This window comes from Chenopodium quinoa, unplaced genomic scaffold (genome assembly GCF_001683475.1).
Source record: "Chenopodium quinoa cultivar QQ74 unplaced genomic scaffold, ASM168347v1, whole genome shotgun sequence".
Lineage (NCBI taxonomy): Eukaryota > Viridiplantae > Streptophyta > Magnoliopsida > Caryophyllales > Amaranthaceae > Chenopodium > Chenopodium quinoa.
The window spans coordinates 1,757,124-1,778,167 of record NW_018745470.1 but is presented as its reverse complement, the minus strand read 5'-3'; the positions used below and the strand labels follow the sequence as shown (position 1 = coordinate 1,778,167).

Below are 21,044 nucleotides of genomic sequence, written 5' to 3'. Positions count from 1 at the left end.
TGATAAGGACCTTATTGGATCATCCGGAGTTGCATTTACATGATATAAACTTTGAATGAAAATGTTTGATGCCTTATATTCTTGTTTATGGTTAAGGAGCTATATATGTTACAAAATATACACATTATCTTAAAATTAATTTTGTTATTCAGTGGTTGAAAATGGATTGAAGTTGGATGTATGGTAAACGAAATTGTACAAGTTTTTTACGAGCAATTGAAGAGTTTAGCACTGTTACTTAAAACACCAAACAGAGAATAAATCAAAAATTATTCTTTGTCCTTGTTGTGACTGTAATAATTCGAGGGGATATCGTGATATAGTTTATATTAAAGATCATCTAATTCGTCGTGGGTTTAAAGAAAACTACACGAGGTGGACATGGCATGGTAAGAGCATATATATTGAGGCAAGTTCTAGTTATTGTCCAAGGGAAGATGAGAATCATTGTGATGATGATAATGAACACCAAGGTGAGGATATCGATACAGCTGATGATATTGGTGTTGAAAGTGAGAGTGAAGTGGAGAAGGACAGGATAGATGAAATGATGCATGATGTTGAAGACCATTTCACAGAGTGTCCCTAGACATATGATAGTATTTTGAGAGCTGCTGAAACCCCGTTATATCCTGGTTGTACAAAGTTCACTAAACTTGGTGCTATTATGAAGTTATTCAACTTAAAGGAGAGCAATTGTTGGACCGACAAGGGTTTTACGCAGTTGTTAGAAGCCTTAGTAGAAATGTTTCCCGACGGGAATGAACTTCCAAACTCCACCTATGAGGCCAAGAAACTTATGTGCCCCTTGGGTATGGAGTATGAGAAGATACATGCTTGTCCCAATGACTGTTTGTTGTATCGAAATGAGTATGCTGATTTGCATGAGTGTCCAAGGTGTGGAGTTTCTCGTTACAAGATGAATGATACTGGTGAGATGTGTAAGAAAGGGTCTCCGGCTAAGGTATTATGGTATCTTCCAATTATACCGAGATTTAGGAGACTCTTCTCGGATGAAAAAACTGCAAAATTATTGAGGTGGCATGCTGATGGGAGGAAGAAAGATGGGTTAATGAGGCATCCTGCTGATTCCCCGCAATGGAGGAACATTGATCGAAAATTTCAAGGACTTTGGTGAAGAAGATCGAAATCTTAGGCTTGGTCATAGTACAGATGGAATGAACCCATTTGGGACAATAAGTACCCAATGTAGCACTTGGCCGGTTCTTCTAATTATCTACAATTTGCCTCCTTGGTTATGCATGAAGTCTAGATACATTATGTTGTCCCTTCCAATATCTGGGCCTAAACAACCTGGAAATGACATTGATGTGTATCTAGCGCCTCTCATTGAAGATTTGAAATTGTTGTGGAATGAAGGTGTCTAAATGTTTGATGCATATAGTAAAACCAATTTCACTTTACGTGCCATGATTTTTTGTACGATAAATGACTTCCCAGCTTATGGGAATTTGTCGGGGTACACTGTGAAGGGAACAATTCCTTGCCCCATTTGTGAAGATGATTTGGAGGCATTGCGCCTAGACAATTGTGGCAAGCATGTATACATGGATAATCGAAGACATCTTCCAGAAGACCACCCTTTTCGATTCAATAAGGATGCTTTTAATGGAAAAGTGGAGTTGAGAGAAGATCGTGGCCCTTTACGTGCAAGTGGGGTTTATCAGCGGGTCAAAGACATTGAGAATGAGTTTGGTAAGCCTTACAAAAGCAAATGAACTGGGGGTTACAAGAAGAAGTCTGAGCTATGGTCTCTTCCATATTGGAGACATTTGGAAGTTAGGCATTGTCTAGATGTAATGCATATTGAGAAAAATGTCTGTGATGCCATTTTGGGAACTTTATTAAATATGCCAGGAAAGACAAAGGATGGAGTTAAAGTAAGAAAAGACATGGCTGCTATGGGTCGTTCAGAGTTGGCACCCGAATCTCGAGGAAAACGCTGGTATCTTCCCCCAGCTTGCTTTACCTTGTCTAAAAAGGAAAAAACTAGCTTCTGTGAGTCATTGCATGGTTTAAAGGTCCCGACTGGATTTTCTTCTAATTTTTGTAGACTTGTGTCAATGTCTGACTTGAAATTGGGTGACATGAAATCTCATGATTGTCATGTCTTTATGCAACAATTATTACCAGTTGCCATTCGAGGAATTTTTCCACCTCAAGTGAGGTATACGATTACAAGATTATGTGTCTTTTTAACACTATCTGTAGCAAGGTCATAAATCCAAGTATTTTAGATGACTTGCAAGCAGATGTACTTGAGACAATGTGTCGATTTGAAATGTATTTTCCCCCATCTTTTTTTGACGTGATGCCTCATTTGGTTATTCATCGTGTACGTGAAATTAAACTTTGTGGACCAGTGTGTATGAGATACATGTATCCTTTTGAACGAGAAATGGGTGACTTAAAGGGAAAAGTCATGAATCTGGCCAAACCTGAAGCTAGTATTGTACAACGAACAGTTGCTGAGGAAGTGGCAGCATGGGTTGCTCAATATCTTGCACGTTCACAGAAAATTGGGTTGCCAAAGTCTCGACACGATGGGAGGCTTGGAGGTCAAGGTACTATTGGCAGGAAAAGGATATCCATGGGCTTTGAAATGAAAAATAAGGCCGAGCTTTTTGTGTTGCAAAATCTTAGTGAGGTTCATCCTTACTTGGACGAGCACATGCTTTTTCTTAAAAATAAATATCCTTCCAAAAGTGATCTTCAGCTAATAATGGAGCATAATTGTTCATTCATTACATGGTTTAGGAACGAGTGATGTCCCAACTATCCACCACACCTAACGATATATCTGACACATTGAGATGGTTGGCATATGGTGCTAAATGTCAAGTCATGTCATATGAGGGATACGACATCAATGGGTATTCTTTTTACACTAGCCGACAAGATGACAAGTCAACAATGCAAAACAGTGGTGTTAAAGTAGTAGGTTTGTCATCTGAGTATGTTAGTGCACATGATAAAACACTTGTGGATAAGAAGAAATTTTATTATGGAATCATTGAAGAAATAATAGAGCTGGATTATGTTGATTTCAAGATTCCTCTATTTCGATGTAAGTGGGCTGATAGTAGCCGTGGTGTAAAAAAAGATGAACAAGGGAACTTGACCCTTGTAAATCTTGGTCGACGAGGGCATCTAGCTGATCCATTTATATTTGCTTCACAAGCAAAACAAGTTTTTTACATGGCTGACCCAGCTAATTGTAAGTGGTCAGTTGTTTTAGAAGGTAAAAGAAGGATTCTTGGCATTGAAGATGTGGTGGACGAGGAAGAATATGATGAGAAATTTAATGAGTCACCACCTTCCGTTTGGAGCATCCCTCCAATAGTCGATGATTTTGACACAACGTTGAAACGAAAAGATCATAATGAAGGATTTTATGTCGCAAAAGAGAAGAATGAAGTAGGTATGAATTTTGTGAATTTTTTTCCAATATGTGTTAGTAATTGCATAAATTGCTTATTATTGTTATTTGTACAAGTTTATAATTTAAAAATGATACAAATCGATGTCTTAATTTATTTATGTCTTTTTTTTCAGGTAAGTAATAATGGAGGATGAGGATATGCATAATCGTTCCATGTCTTTGCAAGGTGAGGAAGATGATCCACACAATCAATCACAATCAGAGCAACAAACAACCGACTCTCAGAAGAAGAAAAAGCAGTCAAGAGGTCCTTCAAAGGGCCTGAAATCCATGCCTGGGGTTCCTAGAGTGCTTGAATGGGATGAATTGTGTCGACCCATTGGAAAGTGGGCAAAAGCATACAAAATTCATGTTGGTGAAATAAGCCGTGCAAAGGTGTCTATATTGTATAAAGATTGGAATCAAGTTCCACAAGGAATAAAAGACACTTTGTGGGAAGATGTTAAGGTAATATTCACTATTATATGTTAAATTTTATACTATTATATGATCATTTTGACATTATTTGAATATGATGAAAACAATTTATTTGAATATGATGAAATTTTTTACTAACTTTTTTTTATTTTTTTAATTTTTTTTGTAGAGAGAGTTTCAAATCGAAGAAGATGAAGACAAGAAAAAAAAGGTCCTACGCACTTGTGATAAAACTTGGAGAGATTTTAAAACAAAATTGGTCAGTGGTTGGATCACATGTACCAGGAATATGCCGAAGGAGAAAAGAATTCCGTATGTACTCTATGATTTCATATCTGAGGATATGTGGAAAACATTTGTGGAGGAGCATAGTACAGATGATTTTAAGGTTTGTGTGTATTAATATCAATGATCATGAGGGTTATTAATACTTTGTTAACGGATTCTTATGTACTAATCTTCATTTATGCTCGTGAAAATAGGAAATCAGTGAGAAGGCAAGACAAAGCCAATCTTTCAATGAATACCCTCACCATTTAGGAGCCAAATCATATGGTGAAATGAATATTTTATGGCGTAGAAAAGGGTATATTCCCACGGCATCTTCAACATCCAGTACTTCATCTTGTTCTTCGGTTGTGTCTAGTTTGCCGGATAGGACATATGCTTGGCTTCTAGCAAGATCAATAGAATATGATAAGGGAAATCCTTATTTGCCGGATGAGAAAACAAGAGAGGTGAAAGAATCCATTGTAAGTATGAAATAGGTCTTTATTTCAATTTTGAATATATTTTGTTAAGTTTATGTATTGCAACCAAAGTTTTCTAACTTGAAGTCATTGTGTAGGATAATTGGAGAAACCAACAAGCTGAAGGAAAATTTGTTCCTAATAGGCATGATGATATCTTATCTCGCGCCCTTAGGAAAAAAGATCGTAATGGTCGGGCAATAGCATTTGGCAGTGGAATTGGCATTAAAGCTGTATGGGGATCCGGAGAGAGGCGTAGTGGCCGACGGGGTAGGGAATTCGGAGATGATGAGCTGGGAGAATTAGAGGCAAGAGTAGCCCGGAGGGTACGAGAGGAGACTATGAAGTAGATGGATTCTAAAATGGATTCCATGGTTCAAGTGAAGTTTATGTTATTTGCTAAACAGATTGGTATTCAAATTCCAACTGAATTGATGGAAATTAATAACATAGGCCGGACGACTCAACAAAATCCTAGTAGTTGCCAATCAGTGGGTGATGATCCATTTGCAAACATACAGGTATCCAAAACTTTGTTATTTTATATTTTTTTATCTTTTTTTTAATGATTTATGACTGCGACATACTTTTAACTTTGTAACTCAGTTTTCTATATTTTTTAATTATGATTTTTTTCTATCTTTGTACGGAACCGGTTCCTTGTCGGCTATCATTGTTGAAAAATGACTCTGAGAAAGTCATTGTCGCTGAAGGTACATATCATCCGGAGTTAATCCTTGATCATCATAGTAACCTCCTTCCGGATCACGTGAGGGTGAGTGTTGATGATTTTTTTGACGAGTTCAAAGAATTCTCGGTTCCAGTTCCTTCTTCAGTCATCAAGAAACTTAAGCATGCTCACGGTACATTTACCCAATGGCCGAAAGACTTGGTTTCACTCATGCATGACAAGGTAAATTATTTTTGTAACAATTTACATATAGTTTGCCATACAAAATATAGCAAATTGTTGAATAGATTTGTTTTACTATTGATTAGGAATTCATATCAAATAAGAACAATGGTAACAACAAAGCGGCCAAAGAAAACATGCAAGACAAACTGAAAGTAGTTGAAAGTGGTCACAAAACAAAAGAGTCCAACACCAATCCAAAAAACGTTTTTCTTATGGATTATGCTTTGGAAAACTTGTCTCAGAAGTGTGGGTCTTTGAATAGTTTGTTATCTTCATTACCCGAAGGTGAAACTATTAAGGTAAAGGCTGATGCTTGGACCTTTAGTTATGAAGACAGTAAGGACATCATTATCAAACGTGAAGATGTCAATCAACTTCTCACAGGAGCTTGGATGAATATTTCAGTTTTGCAAGTTTTTATGATGTAAGATATTCAAATTTCACTCTTCCCATATATACTTATTTATTACCATTTATAATGTTATTACATGATATATATGTAGGGCCTTGAGTGACTAACTCGATACGGAGGAAGTGGCTTCCATTGGATTCATGTGTCCGGAAATGATTTCAGAAACCTATTTGCATAGTGATGCTGATCGTATCCTACTATACATGACACATGTGATGGAAAAACAAAAATCTAAGCAGTTCATCTTATGTCCATACCATGAAAAGTATAAACTTTGAACTTGTATTTATTTGAACTTTGCAAATTGTTGATATTATTTTACTCTTTTACAAATGTGTGTCTAATTTATTATGTAGGAATCATTGGGTTCTTTTGGTCTTATGCATGGCTAAGCGTGAAGTCATCATCTTTGATTCTTTGAGGCAGAAGCTAAATTTAGCATTTAAGTTTGCAATGACAATGTAAGTCTAGTTTGTTATTAATGTCATGATTTTATGTGTGTAAGGGTAATATATATGTTATTTGTTTCAAATGTGTAGTGCTTTTCGAAGTTTTAAAGCATTAAGTGGACAATCTAGGGGAAGTAAATTGACATGGCATGGGATAGGTTACCTTAATTTCTTACCCTAACTTTTAGTTTCTTAATAATTTAACTATAGCAATTTAATTCAACTTATAAATATATTACATGTAGTGTCCTCAACAATTGGGTGGACGTGAGTGTGGCTACTACGTCATACGTTATATGTACGAAATACTTGAACATCACCATAGCAGTGAGGATCTTATTCAGGTATGAGTTGTCAAATATTTCATTTTTGTTTGATAAATACAATTTGATGTTAGCTACAATCTTGAATTAAAACTTTCCTCTTGTATATTTGTTGTGTTGATAGGATTTTTCAAGAACTACACCGTACACCGAGGAGGAGATAAATGAGATTCGAGATATTTGGGCAGAGTATTTTATATGTAATGTTGAACTTTAGATTTACACTTAGCGCATGTTGGACTCTTGTTTTGGACTATAGGCTTGAAATGAACGAATTTGGTTAATTGGTGTTGGGATGATGAGTATAATGTCTATGATATTGAGATGTAAATTATTGGACAGGTTGTTAATATAATGCCGTCATTCCCAATTTTATGGGTAGGCCAAATTACAAAGGAGACTCTGCCGAAATTTACATTTGCATTATTCAATAATATTGCATTTTAATTTCAATTATATTAGCGTTAACATATTACTTTATACCACTAGTAAGGAAAACAGGTACTACAAACATATACAAGGCAATTATTATAATTAAAAAAAAAATCACCTCATTTGCGTCACTCATTAAACAAACAAGTGACGCAAATACAACAATTTTTTTATTGTCTACTCAGTCATTTGCGTCACTCCTGTATAAACAAGTGACGCAAATAAAAAATAAGAAGTTTATCAGAAGAGTCATTTGCGTCGCTCTTTTATAAAGGAGTGACGCAAATAACAAAAAAGAAGTTTATCAGAAGAGTCATTTGCATCGCTCCTTTATAAAGGAGTGACGCAAATAAGAGTCATTTGCGTCGCTCCTTTATAAAGGAGTGACGCAAATAACAAAAAATAAGCTTATTAGAAGAGTCATTTGCGTCGCTCCTTTATAAAGGAGCGACGCAAATGACTCTTATTTGCGTCGCGCCTAGGAGCGACGCAAATGACTTTTAAGTCATTTGCGTCGCGAGCAGTTGCGTCGCTCATAGAAGCGACGCAAATACACTATAAATGAGCGACGCAAATGAGCCTTTTTCTACTAGTGGTTCATTGCCTTCGCCCTATACGTGAAAGGTTTAATTTATGAGGGTTTGGTCCCAAATCTCTATTTCAATTATTTAATTTAATTGTTTTGATTATTATTTTCCTTGAAGTTAATAACGTGTGTATTTTGTTATTAGAACGAGGTACGAGGCATCAAAGTAAGTACTTTAATGGTTTTAATTGATGTTATGATGTAGAAATCATGTTTATATTGTTATTATGATATTCCTAGTATCATGACTAGAGTAATTTTAATATTAAATATGATTGTTACGATGTCTTTTATTCTCTTCCTAATATTTATAATTGTTAGTATCATGTTAGAGTTAAAGATTTGATTTTTATTGCTTAGTGACATGCTAGGGTTTGTTATTAATCTTGTTAGTATTATGCCTAGGATCTTACTATTATTATGCTTTAATATTCACATGAACATGATTATGATTATAATTGTTATGATTTATGATGATTATTTTATTTATGATATTATTATTATGATTATTATAATTATTATTCATGATATTGATTATTTATTATGTTGCTTGATATTTATTGTTATTGCTTGATCACGCCTTTTTATGTATGTTTAAAGGGAATATGTACTTGTAATCACGCTTAATAAGATATTTAATAATCTTGTTAGGGTTAATTTGATTATATTTTCAAGTGATCGCCAATAATAGATTTATTTGTGCATTATATTCAACCAACATAGATAAACAGGTTTAGGGTTAATCCTATTGATTGTATGTTAGTCAGAAAGCGCAATGAATACGATTAGAATAAAGTAGAGGCCTATTATTAGGGCAGGTTCAATCTCTTTTAGGTTGGATTTGTACCTTCATCCCCGAACCCTTATTTGGTTTAAGACCTTATGGAGTTGACGATCTCTTGGATCGTTAAGGGGTGTAAACTTCACCCTGTGAACGGTTTACAAGTTCCTAAAACTTGTTGGCGACTCTTTTTCTCTATCTTCTTCCCTTTTGGACGCCACCGTACTTTAGTGTATGATCACAGTGGGGTTCAAGCTAAGGGGGTTAACGCTTGAAATTTATTCCCTATAGTAACCCATTACAGCAAGTCATTGACTTGGTGTTGATCGGTTGGGTCTATTAGAAGCAAAGTCATGTAATAGTTAGGATTATTAAAAAATAAATCTTAGTTGGGATTATTAGAAATAAATCGACAATAGTTGGGATTATTAAAGTGTATTTTTGCTATTATAAATTAGTCAAAAGTAATACAATACTAAGTAGAGCTGGCAAAAACTGACACGACACACACTGGACACGAAAAAATTAGGTTAGCTAGTGTCAACTATCAAGGATTTTTGACTCGTTTTATTAAACATATCAATACGACATGTTTAATTAAATTGGTCAGATTAGTGTTTAGAATTCCAACACAAAATTTTATGCTATATACCAAAAACATACATTATATACTTGTATATATTTCAAAAACTATATAATGAGGCACTTCAATATGACACACACAATTTATTAAATGGTTTAGGGGTTGAGATCCTCTAACTCATTTAAATTGGAACACGAACATGGGAATGACACAACATGTTTGTCAGTTCTAGTAATGAGTATGTATAAATTATGTATATAGAAATAAATCATATGTTTATTTGGCAGCTTGTTGGTTTTTGTGCAAACTAGCTTTAAATATGATCAAGAAAGATTGGACAAATTATCATGTAATTCATGTTCATGTATGAATTGGCCGGATCAAGAGATAATTAAATAAAACTCGTTCGTTTTGGTTTGAAACAGAAGATGGACTAATTGACACAAACTCAATCCAAACATATTAGGCCCAATTTTTATTACTACTTCTGTTTCATATTTTTTTGCAACTTTAGGATATTATTTGTGAGATATAAAATCTTCCAAAATTCCAAAAAATATGAAACAAAGGTAGTACTTATCTTAATCCCATTTAACTGACTTGATAAATTAACAAGATTGATTTAACCTAGACTTGACTCGTAATTAGCTTACCCTCTACAGAAACTGACTTAAGGACCTGTATAATAAGCTCAATCAGTGTGTCAAAACAGGTAAAATTGAAACATATCACTTAATGCGGACACCAATCTGCGTTCATGCAGCAACATTGCAAAGCAGTAATGGCCAACGTGGTAAGATAGTTGCTGGCGTGATACGCTGGTCTTTTAAGTGTAGATAGAACTTGCTTCTCCCGATTTCAAGACACTGAATATGAAATTCTAAATCGTTTACACCGGAAATTTAACACTAACCCACCAAAAATTTCATTTTAAGTCGTTCAAGGTCGATTCATCATGAGCCCTGTTAGACGATCCAATCCATCAAACTTAAGCCTTAATATACATTATTAGTCCTAGACATTTCGAGGTTAATCAAAGATTCAAATCATACAATAATAAAATGTACTTCCTCTGTTTTATAGTTGCACCTTTGTGATTTCACGCTTGCCAATGTATTGCTTTTGCCATTAATATCTTTAATTATGATTGATTAAAAGTTATAAAAAGGTGATATTTCATAGTTGACATTATGTTGGACTTTATGATTTTGATGATGACACAACCTAACTTATTTACAAACTAATAAGAGCTTGATTGTTTGAGTGTGTGATCAGTCGCAAAGAATAGGAGAATTAAGTGTCTTGAGAAGATACCATGAGGACCAAGACAACCAGGTTCAAAGCAATCCAAAAGAGAAGAGTTCCCTCATAGGTACCGATGTTTCAGAATTGAAGACTTGAGAAAAGAAGTTTACCCTCAGAGACCAAAAGCTTCTGAGTGGAATCTTCACTAGAGAAGAAAAGTTCCTTTCAAGGAACAAAAGCCTCGGAGTAGAAGCTTCACTAGAGAATCATGAAGACTAAGTATTTTTATATTTTAGGATTTATGTAAGTGTGAGGATAGTATTACACTCGAAATATTTGTGTGGAATTGGTCTAAGAAGATAATATTATGCAAGCTAGATTTTAGGAAAACAATTGTTTTTCACCGTTAATCTTTCTAACAAAAAGGATTTTTATTTTGTTCTATTTTTGAAATATTTGCTTACAAATAAAATCTAATTTCAGTTTTCCCATAACTTGCAGCCTACTCCCTATGATCTTTCTCATATCATGGTCTTGCACATTAAGGAGTCCATGCCCTTTATTTTAGGACATGTTCTTCCTAGTGGGTTGGAGTAGTGGCGTTATGGATATGCTGCACAAAGAGGTTTTTCCTAAACGAATTTTGGTCTATAATAAATAGTCTTTTTATTTCAATTGGAAAACTCACCCTTGCTCAAATAGATTTCGATCTTTGTTTTCTTTAACCGAGTCAAGAGTCAATTCCACACTAGTGAAATAGAGTGTTCTAATGTCCTTATACTAGATTTTATTCTTTCGAGTTGTATTTTGCTGAGGAATTGGGAAGTTTGAGTGAACTTCTGTTTGTGAGAAAGAGAAGAGAGAAAGAGAAGTAAGAAGAGAAAATTAATTGAGAAGAGAGAAAGAGAAGAGAAGAGTAACAAGTTGGGTGACTTGTTCCTCGAGGCTTTGGGTTTGTTGAGGAACTCATAGTTAGAGTCTTTAGTTTGTAATAGGTCCTTTTGCCCTATTCTAGTGAAGATTCTTTTCCTAAAATGTCAAGTGATCGTGGTTTTTCTCCTTGATTATGGCCAATGAGTTTTCCACGTAAAATCTCTCTTGTAGTTTTAGTTATTTTAGCTTGTTTTTATTTCCGCAAAAAGTTTGTCAAATTTGTCATACTACAATTTAACCCTCCCCCCTCTTGTAGTATTTCATTAAACAACACATTAAGACGAACCTAAAGAGATCTCACATGACTATGTTTTTCTTATATAAAAATCACAAAAGAATGAAAGATAATTAATTAAAAAAGATTGGTTGTGTTTGCATTTGGTCCCACAACCAACCACCAGTGACTGTCGTGACTTACTAGCTAGCTTGGTTCCACAACAAATAATCCTATGAATTTTTTGTCTTAGATAATGAAATGACCAAATAATTTTGCAATCATCAATTTACATTCCTACCAACTTGATGGCACAAATGAAATTAATTTGATTCTACTTCAGAAGGCTAAAGAGGTTCTATGTCAAAATGCTTCAATCAAAGCACAAGAAATTTACTAGCTCGTAATTAAACTAGGGTGTTTCTTCTAATTTTTGCAGCAAACTGAGGGGTTTTTGATCTTTTTCCAATTTCAATATCAAATCCAATCTTGAAGGGCCAAAATGATCATAAAAGGAATCATAACAACCAATCAAGCATAACCTAACAACTTTTGCAACTTAGAAATAAAGTACACGTACCAAGGCATTACTGCATGCAAACCAAGGCGTTAAAAATATAATATTATTAATGGGTTTTTCTATATAATAACCCTGTTTTTTTCACTTTTCTACGTTGTCCAACATATATCACTTTCTACACTGTAACCCCAATATATTTTTTCCATACGGTAACCTTGCCGTTAAAAAATTCCGTTAGTGGGGCTCACTCTCCATTATTAATATTTTTTTATCGATTTGCACGTTGAAAATTACTCCGTTAAAGGTTTCAATGACTATTTTGGTTCTTAGGGGACCAAATTGAGCCTATATTTGGCAAAAAAATAACGTGAATGCCTCATTTTGTGTGTTAAAATGTGAACACGTAAATCGAGACATATTTTAATAAGCAAAACGAGGCATTTTACATTAGTGGGGCATTTACGTTTTTTTTTTGCCAAAATAGCCCCCGAAACCTTTGACAGAGTATTTTTCAACGCGCAAATCGATAAAAAAATACTAATAATGGAGAGTGAGCCCCACTAACGGAATTTTTTAACGGCAGGATAACAACAAGGTTACCGTATGAAAACAAAAAATATATTGGGGTTACAGTGTAGAAAGTGATATATGTTAGGGCACAACGTAGAAAAGTGAAAAAAACAGGGTTACTATATAAAAAAAAACCCATTATTAATTTAAGAAATTTTGAATGGAATATTCCATAAGTTTCTCATTCTATGCAGCGGCTTATATTTATTGCATAAATAGAGAAAATACCTTACGTCATACTTGTATTATTTTTCACACAACCAAGAGATTATTTAAGGGTAATGTTATATGTAGCCCTAAGGGCTATATATAAGTATTAAATATACTCTTGGAAATTATATAAAATTATAAATTCATGACAAAAACACGCGTAAATCGGTGTTATTAGTGTTTATATTTTGATGATTTTTTAACTTTTTACGATTTTCAAGTGTAAATTTAATGCTTATATGTTCCATTTTAAAATTATTAAAATTAGATTTTCATAAAATTTACATTATGGTGATCCAAATTAGATATCATATGACAATATCTTTTACGGTAACTATAAATCATCACACAATCTAGTCAAAGTGTAATTTATATAAAGGACTTTTTGTGAAAAATTACCTTATATACATCAAAATTTGTGAAAAACTACCTTATACAAAAATTGTTGTAAGAAACTACTTTATAAAAATTAAGAGAAATTGTCGGGAATAATCCTATCTTTGGGCGTCCACGGAAAATAATCCCACCTTTGAGATATTTTTAAATAATCCGACCTTCATAGCCAATCTGCTCCCAATGGTCCCAATTGGTCAACTAACCTATCATAACAAGTCGCCTGAAACGTGTCGACTTGCGATTGGTTAAAAAAATTAACAAAATTTTAATTTTTTTTAAGAAAAAAAAAATAATTTAAAATTCCCCACAGCCCCCACCTGCCAAAACCACCAATCCCCGCCTGTTACCACCGACCTAGCTGCTGGACTTCCCAGGCCCGTAGCGTCGACCGCCTAGAACCTCTCCCGTAGGGCCGACACTCCCTCGAACCACCAACCTTCCCCCCACCGCCACGAAACGCATTAAGAACCAACCCCCTACCCTCGATGTCGGCCCTGCCACCCCTACCATGTGGCTCTAGTCACCCAGATCCCCAACTCCAGCGTTCCTCCCGATTCCAACCCCTCCCCTTGCCTCAATTTACGCCATCCAGACCACCCACGTACAGTCGTACGACCTTGATTTCGGTCGCCTAAACCACTCACAATAGCGACGACGACTTAGCGAGCTTCGATCTGATGGTTGCTGCGATTCGGCGATGAAGTGCGGTGGCTAGGGCTGGCTGACTCCCCTTTTTTAAAAAAAAATATTTTTTTAATTTAAAATTTTAGACAAATTCTATGGTGACATGTGTTTTTTAAACAAAAAAAAATAATAAAATTAAGCGGTAACCAGTCACCTAGGACCATGGATAGCAGATTGGAGGTAAGGTCAGATTATTTAAAAATATCCCAAAGGTGGGATTATTTTTTACAGACGGCCCAAAGGTGGGATTATTTTCTACGGACGCCCCAAATGTGGGATTATTCCCGGAAATTTTTCTTAAAAACTAAATGTTGTAAGTTGCTAATATGTGCTTAATTTATCAATGAAAGAGAAGAGGAATTAAGGGTTATAAGGAAGCTATGGAGAAATAATTAGGTGGAAAAAGGAGAAAAAATGAATGAAAAATGGGTCATTAAACGTCTCTTATTCAATGCAATAATTCGGCAAAAGGTAGCTTTTTATAATATTAATTGTATTATAGGGTAGTTTTTTTACAACATCTATTGGTTAATAGGTAGTTTTAAACAATTTTTTTATAAGGTAGTTTTTCACAAATATTAACTTGTATAAGGTAGTTCTGTACAAAAATTCCTTATATAAATAATACAAATGTCAAAGTGGTCAACTAAATTAAAGAAAATAGAGAAAGTATGATATATTGATATATGCACCAACTTAATTAATACAAATTCAAAGTTGTCAACTAAAATAAAGAAAAAAGGGGAATTACATAGAATATATAACCCGGAAAGTCTATATTATAGGATCAAATTATACATGATAGTTAAGTTGGGACGAACACAGCACCAACTCAATTAACTCATGAAAATAATCAAACCATAATTTTTGTTCACTCCCAATCTATTTATTTCATATCGGTACACACAAATATATATGACTATATATTTTGTTATGCTAAACCTTTCATATATTTCACGCACAGCGTATCATTTAGTTACGCTTTTGTCTCGAGGGTGGGTTTGGATCACCATAACCTCCTCCTGGGTTACCATAACCTCCTCCTGTATACGACTGCTTTGACTCCTCCACAGACTCTGCAAAAACGAAATGAACACAGGAACTCATGATCTAAATACCACCTACAGCACAATATAGAGAGTGAGGGATAGCTCAAGTGAATAGAGCTTTCTTCCCGATTTCAAAAGGTTTGGGATCGATTTTCACCCCGTCCTTGTGGCTCTCTCTAAAAAAAAAAAAAAAAGACCTATAGCACAATATCATTACAAGGTATATTTATTTGTGCATAAATGATGAGCTACTTAAATTAGTCATGTTATTTATTCCGTTAATTATCAAAAACATACTTATAGCACCGTCATTTTCGTACTCCGTATTTAGATAAGAATGAGCAAATGAAATAGTAAAACAGTATGAACAAATTTTAATTCTACGTCGTCTATGTGCACCTGTGGACTGTGGTGTATAAATAAGTCTCTGATAACCCCGAATCTTTATAAGTGCAGCATTCTTTATTCAAAGATACAAATTGGATAAATAAAAAAAATAATATTGATGATACTCTTTTTATACCAAAAATAATAATTAATAATAAAAATATATTTTATAATTCCAAAAAAATAAATCAACATAAAATAAAATATATGCTCATTAAAACATTATGGTAATCATATTTCAAACAATCATTATAAAATTTTAAAAGAGAGCATGACAACAAAACTAACTCAATAAAATTTTAAGAAAAAGACGTCATAAATAATGAGAAGAATGTATAAGAAACTAACGAGTTTGTCTAGTCGAGTGAGGGTCAGCGAGCTCACGAGCTGAGACCTCATAGGAACTGATAAGAATTGCAGCAAAGAGGATGACAATAAGAAAAGCTTTTGTGTTTGCCATATTTTGTAGGCTCCAATTAATATTAATTTGGATGGGATATGAAAGAATGTGAGGATTTGTACATGTATTTATAGACGGTTGTGCTAGTTACCCGGACCACGAAGAACCCTAAAGACTTGTAAGAATATTCCCTCAATTTTGTATTAATTTAATGAGCATCATTGGTCAATATTACAAACTAGGTAGAGCTGGAAAAAGTTGACCGGACATCCCTACCTTATATCCCTACCTTACAAAAAGTAAAAAATTGCTCTTATGAATAGTGCAGGGATCATTATACCCCTCAAAATGTATATTTACCTTTTTATCTCCGTATGTAATTTTGTAACTTTCCTTACACTTCAAATACTACATTTTCTTAATCATTTATGAGTTTTGAGCATTTGAGCTTTCTTTCTTCTTTTTCTATTCACCTTACTTGAAGTACTGATTTTTTCTTAACCATTTATGAGTTTAGTTCTTCTTGTCTTGAAGTACTGATTACTCTTGAACATTTTTACGTTCTATTAATTTCTTCTCAATCTATGTTCACCATCTCCATTGAAATACATAATTCCACAATCCCAAAATTATATAAGAACAATTAAAATCAAAATTACTCAGTTTCCAATTGGTCATAGTTGTCAAAAAAAAAAAAAAAAAGGTCGTATATTTATAAAATTAATATGCTTCTTAAAGTTTCACCCTTGCTATATATTGGATTGTAGTATTAATTACTACTTGTATAATTTTAAGAGCTTTCACATTTTTGTATGTGAAAGATTTAGTTGATTATCATCTACAAGTTTTTCTTTTGTTATTAATTTCAAATTATAATACTTATTACCAAACTTAAGAGGTACTGTTTAGCTCATTTGCAATTGTATTGTAGTATTTTTAAGAGGAGGCAAATGAGGGGCTTTAGTAAGGTTGTAGAGTGTTAATCGAATATGGGTACATGAAAATGAGATTATTTGCCAGAAACTTGAATAGTGAATGATAATAAGAAGAATGACGAACTTGGCTATTTGCCTTTTTTTGTTCTATCTCACAATCTTTCTAGCAATTCTCTCTCGGCTCGATGAATCCATAAAATAGATGAATTTGAAAGACCCATCAATTAATTAGAAATTAAAAAAAAAGAATGATAAAGTTTAAAATTTTTTTTATATTTAATGGGGGTTATGGTTTAATTATATGACAATATTAGTCACTGGACATCTAAAGGTTGTTGCTTGTTGTGGGCGTTTTTTTCTTTATTTTCTAAAGGTCAAAATTAAATTAACGACTTACTCATAATTGGGTTTAAAGGGCATTATTGAGACTGATAAAATTAATCTGTGATTGTGCCGAAATAGATGTATTAGGAAGAACAAAAACCAAACTGACTACGATGAAAAGGGGAATTGAAGAAAGCAAGAAGGAATTCGAGGGAATTATCAAGGGTGGACAAAGAGGCCGCAGGTGGAGATGCATAGAGCTAATTTTACTGCAAAGCTAATCTTAGAAGCATTTTGTCTAAGTTCATTTTCTACTTATTTGTGTAATTAACTCCATGTGAAGTTCAAACACAAACCAAGAAAAATTAAGCCGAAAGGGTTGGGCACCCCGCGTGCAACGCGCTCTCCTTGGCTGCTCTAGTAAAAAATAAAATAAAAAATGGGTTAGTGCTAACAACTTATGATTCGAATTAAACAAGTCAACAAAACATGACACGTGTAATTAAACGGGTCGATCGGATTAGTGTTTATATTTTCAACATGAAACACGTACAAATCAACCAACTTACGGAAAATAAACTATAATAAATATTTTCTTTGCGGCTAACATTTTTACTAATAACATGACAACACGACACGAACGATATATATATATATATATATATATATATTAATGTAAAGCATTTTAGAAACAATTAGTTAAACGGGACAGTTTCTCAAAAAAAAAAAAAAAAAGTTAAACGAGACAATATGAGACACACGTTTATTATGTGGGTTGAGTTATTGTTGAGATCCTCTAACTTGTTTAACTTCGAATATAAATATGAGAATGACACGACACAACATGGTTGCTAGCTCTAGTACAAAGTATGTACAAATTATGTATATACAAATTGCCAGAAAATCTTGCGTGGACCTGGTCCACAATAATATTATTGTGGACCTAAGGTTTATACACACGTAATTGACATTATATTCAACATAGTGATCCATAATTTTATTATAATAACCTTATTTTTAATATAGTAACTTTTTTTAAAAACTTGTGTGACCCTAATGTTATTATGAACTTAAAGTACAACATTATGTTGAATAGTGACCTAATTTTAACATAGTGATCTTTATTATATATATTAATTATTTCATTAAAAAATTATGCTCTTATAGCTTTTATAATGTCACACTTATTTTTATTTCAACATAATAACTTTTATTTTAATATAGTAACCTTTTTTTTATTAATAAAACAATCTTATTGTCTCTAATGTTAATGGTCCACAATAAATTAGTGTGAACCAGATTCATTTAAGAATCTGTATACAACTTGATCATATATATGTTAATTTGACAGCTTATAGAAGATGGAGGGAGTGCAAACTAGATTTAAACATCTAATTCATGTCTATGTATTATTGGGTCAAGGCCCAAGGGAGTACAAACCCTGCAACTGTAGAGTCTAGACAAATAATCATGCCTCCTAAAAAAATAGATACCCGATGATTGATAAAATAAAACTCGTTCATTTTAGTTCGAATCAGAAGATGGACCACTCAACTCAAACTTAACCCAAATATATTTACTTATAATATCATCCCATGGTCCTAGTCCCACTTAACTGACCTAATAAATCAACATGATATAGATTTAACCTAAATTATCTTGAATTGACTCTTAATTAGCTTATATAAATAGACTAATTTAGGTCCTCGCTCTATACGCTCAATCAATGTAACACGTTAAAAATAGATAAAATTGAGGCACCTAATCGGCTAATCTAATGCGGACACTAGCTAGCTTTTGTGCAGCAACATATCGCATCGCATTAGTGGCCAACGGGCACCCTGGTTGCTTGCGTGATACGCTGGTCTAATGACTCAATGTGATCTATTTCTTGTCTTTTAAAGTACAGATAGGACCTGTTTCCCCCCGATGTCATGACACTAAAAATATGAAATTGTGAATAGTTTGCCCCGGTAATACTAACCCTAATACCACCCAAAAAAACTATTTTAAGTCGTTCAAGGTCAATTCATCATCAGTGTTAGTGTATTGCTTCAAGTTAGTCAAATAAATTTGTTATAGTTTGTAGTTGTGGTTTAACGTGGCTAGAAATTAGGATTTAATGATGAGTAGTGTTGAGTTGTATCCGTTAGTGGAGTATAGTTAGGCATTTTGTTGATCATGTGATCATGCCTCCCCTTATATAGCTTTAGGTGGTTATGTTCATTGGCTATATATAATGCATTTGTATTACCGTGAATTAGTGTGTGAAATAAATCAGTTTTTTGGTTGTTTTTTCTCTCTTTCCTTCTCTAGAGTTATCTATATTAAAATATCTGACATGGTATCAAGAGCTTCAGGTTAGATCTTGGGAAAAACCGAAAAGAGAAGGGAAAGAGATGAAGCAAAAAAAAAAAAAAAAAAAAAAAAAGGGAGAAAGAGAGTTAAAAAGAAAATATTGCATATGAAAACAAGCCATGCAACTTGATTTCATTGTTTGTAGTGCTATTTGTGTAAATTTGAGAAAGCTCCACTAACAAACATGATTCTCAAAGTGGAGAAACGAACTCCACGTACCACTACTAGTCAATAACATTGACTAACCAATACTCCCTCTGTTTTTTTTATATGCATCACTTTCTATTTACGGGTGTTTTTTTTATATATGCATCATTTCTATATTTGGTAACTTTATACTATATTTTATTATCTCTCTCTCTTCTCAAATACCCCACTCAAAATATTTTTATCATTTCACTCTCTTTCATAGTCCCCACTTATATTATTAAATAAATCATTCTCTCTCACATACTATCTATTTCATGACCCACATTGTACTTTTATCAAAATAAATTAATCATCCACTTGCCCCACTTGTACAATATAATATTGAAGCAAATAACTTTCCTAAAACTCCGTGTAAATGCAAGTGATGCATATAAAAAAAACGGAGGGAGTAACTATTATTATTGACTCCAAACATTAAGCAACTAGTGGTAACTAACTAACTAAAAGATAGGAAAGCATAACATTCCTAATAATTTGAAGCAATAAACTAACAATCAGCCGTATTAGGCGATCCAATCCATCAAAGTTAAACCTTAACATACATTATTAGCCCTAGACATTTCGAGGTTCATAAAAGATTCAAATCATACAGTGCTAAAATGTACTTCCTCTATTTTTAAATTTGCACCATTTGTGATTCACGCTTGCTAATGTATTGCTTTTGCCATGAAATCTTTAATTATGATTGATTAAAAGTTATAATTAAAGGTGATATTTTAAAGATGATATTAAGACAAATCTATAAAGACCTTACGTGACTATATTTTTTTCTTACTTACAAATCACAAAAGCTAGTTAATTAAAAGAGATTGGGTGAACACAAATTTTTATTTCTCCGTTTTTATTTTATTGCACCATTAGGACTTTTACACTATTCACTTAATCTTATTTGACCATCATTTGTGATTTATCCATTCGGAAAAATATAGTCATGTGGGATCTAGTTAAATTCGTCTCGAAATCTTCTTTTCAAATATTATTTTTTTTATAATTTTTACAAAAGTATAATTGAAGATATTAATAGCTAAAAAAATGCATTGACAAGCGTGAAATCCCTTATGGTGCAATAAAAAAAGAACGGAGGAAGTATGTGACTGGCCACACAGGGGTTATTTCGTTACAGTTATAGAATTTATTTGGTCAGTGTTAAAGGGTTTACTTCGTAAATGTTATAGGAATTAATTGGTCAATACTACAAAGGTTACTTGGTTAGTGTATGTTATAGGGGTTACTTTGTTGTTTTACAAATGGTTACATGGTATGGCCGGTCGCACAAAAAACACGTTGTTATATGAATAGTGTAAAGTTCAAATGGTGCATTAAAAAAAACGGAGGAACTACTATTCTATGGTACTCTTAGAACCAAATATTCTTCCCGTTTAATTCTATAAATTTATTTGATTATACTAACAATTTTTATGTCGATATCCAGTTCAATTATTGTTGTTTAATTTTATTTTATACATTTTTATTGTATTATTATTTAAGATCATTATTC

The 21,044-nt window shown here is 33.3% G+C and overlaps 2 protein-coding genes and 1 long non-coding RNA gene across 3 annotated transcripts in view; 2 read left to right on the top strand and 1 right to left on the bottom strand.

Moving 5' to 3' along the window:
- The window catches only part of LOC110715149, an 82,921-nt gene extending 78,274 nt beyond the window's left edge, over positions 1–4,647 (top strand). Inside the window, exons 2-4 of the mRNA XM_021893720.1 lie at positions 3,577–3,910; positions 4,050–4,268; positions 4,363–4,647. Of these exons, the coding sequence (XP_021749412.1) occupies positions 3,587–3,910; positions 4,050–4,268; positions 4,363–4,647 (828 nt within the window). The 5' untranslated portion in view covers positions 3,577–3,586. The remainder of the gene's footprint in view (positions 1–3,576; positions 3,911–4,049; positions 4,269–4,362) is intronic.
- LOC110715150 lies at positions 1,281–3,584 on the top strand. The gene is made up of 6 exons (XM_021893721.1): positions 1,281–1,380; positions 1,462–1,716; positions 1,879–2,188; positions 2,233–2,668; positions 2,779–3,442; positions 3,577–3,584. The coding sequence occupies exons 1-6, from the start codon at positions 1,281–1,283 to the stop codon at positions 3,582–3,584; spliced, it is 1,773 nt and encodes a 590-aa protein (XP_021749413.1).
- Positions 4,648–14,544: 9,897 nt separating the features above from the next.
- On the bottom strand, positions 14,545–15,835 carry LOC110715099. Its single transcript, XR_002510214.1, has 2 exons — positions 15,668–15,835; positions 14,545–14,959 (listed from the first exon to the last, which is right to left on the bottom strand). It is a non-coding gene; the product is annotated as an uncharacterized LOC110715099 (long non-coding RNA).
- Between the last annotated feature and the right edge of the window lie 5,209 nt (positions 15,836–21,044).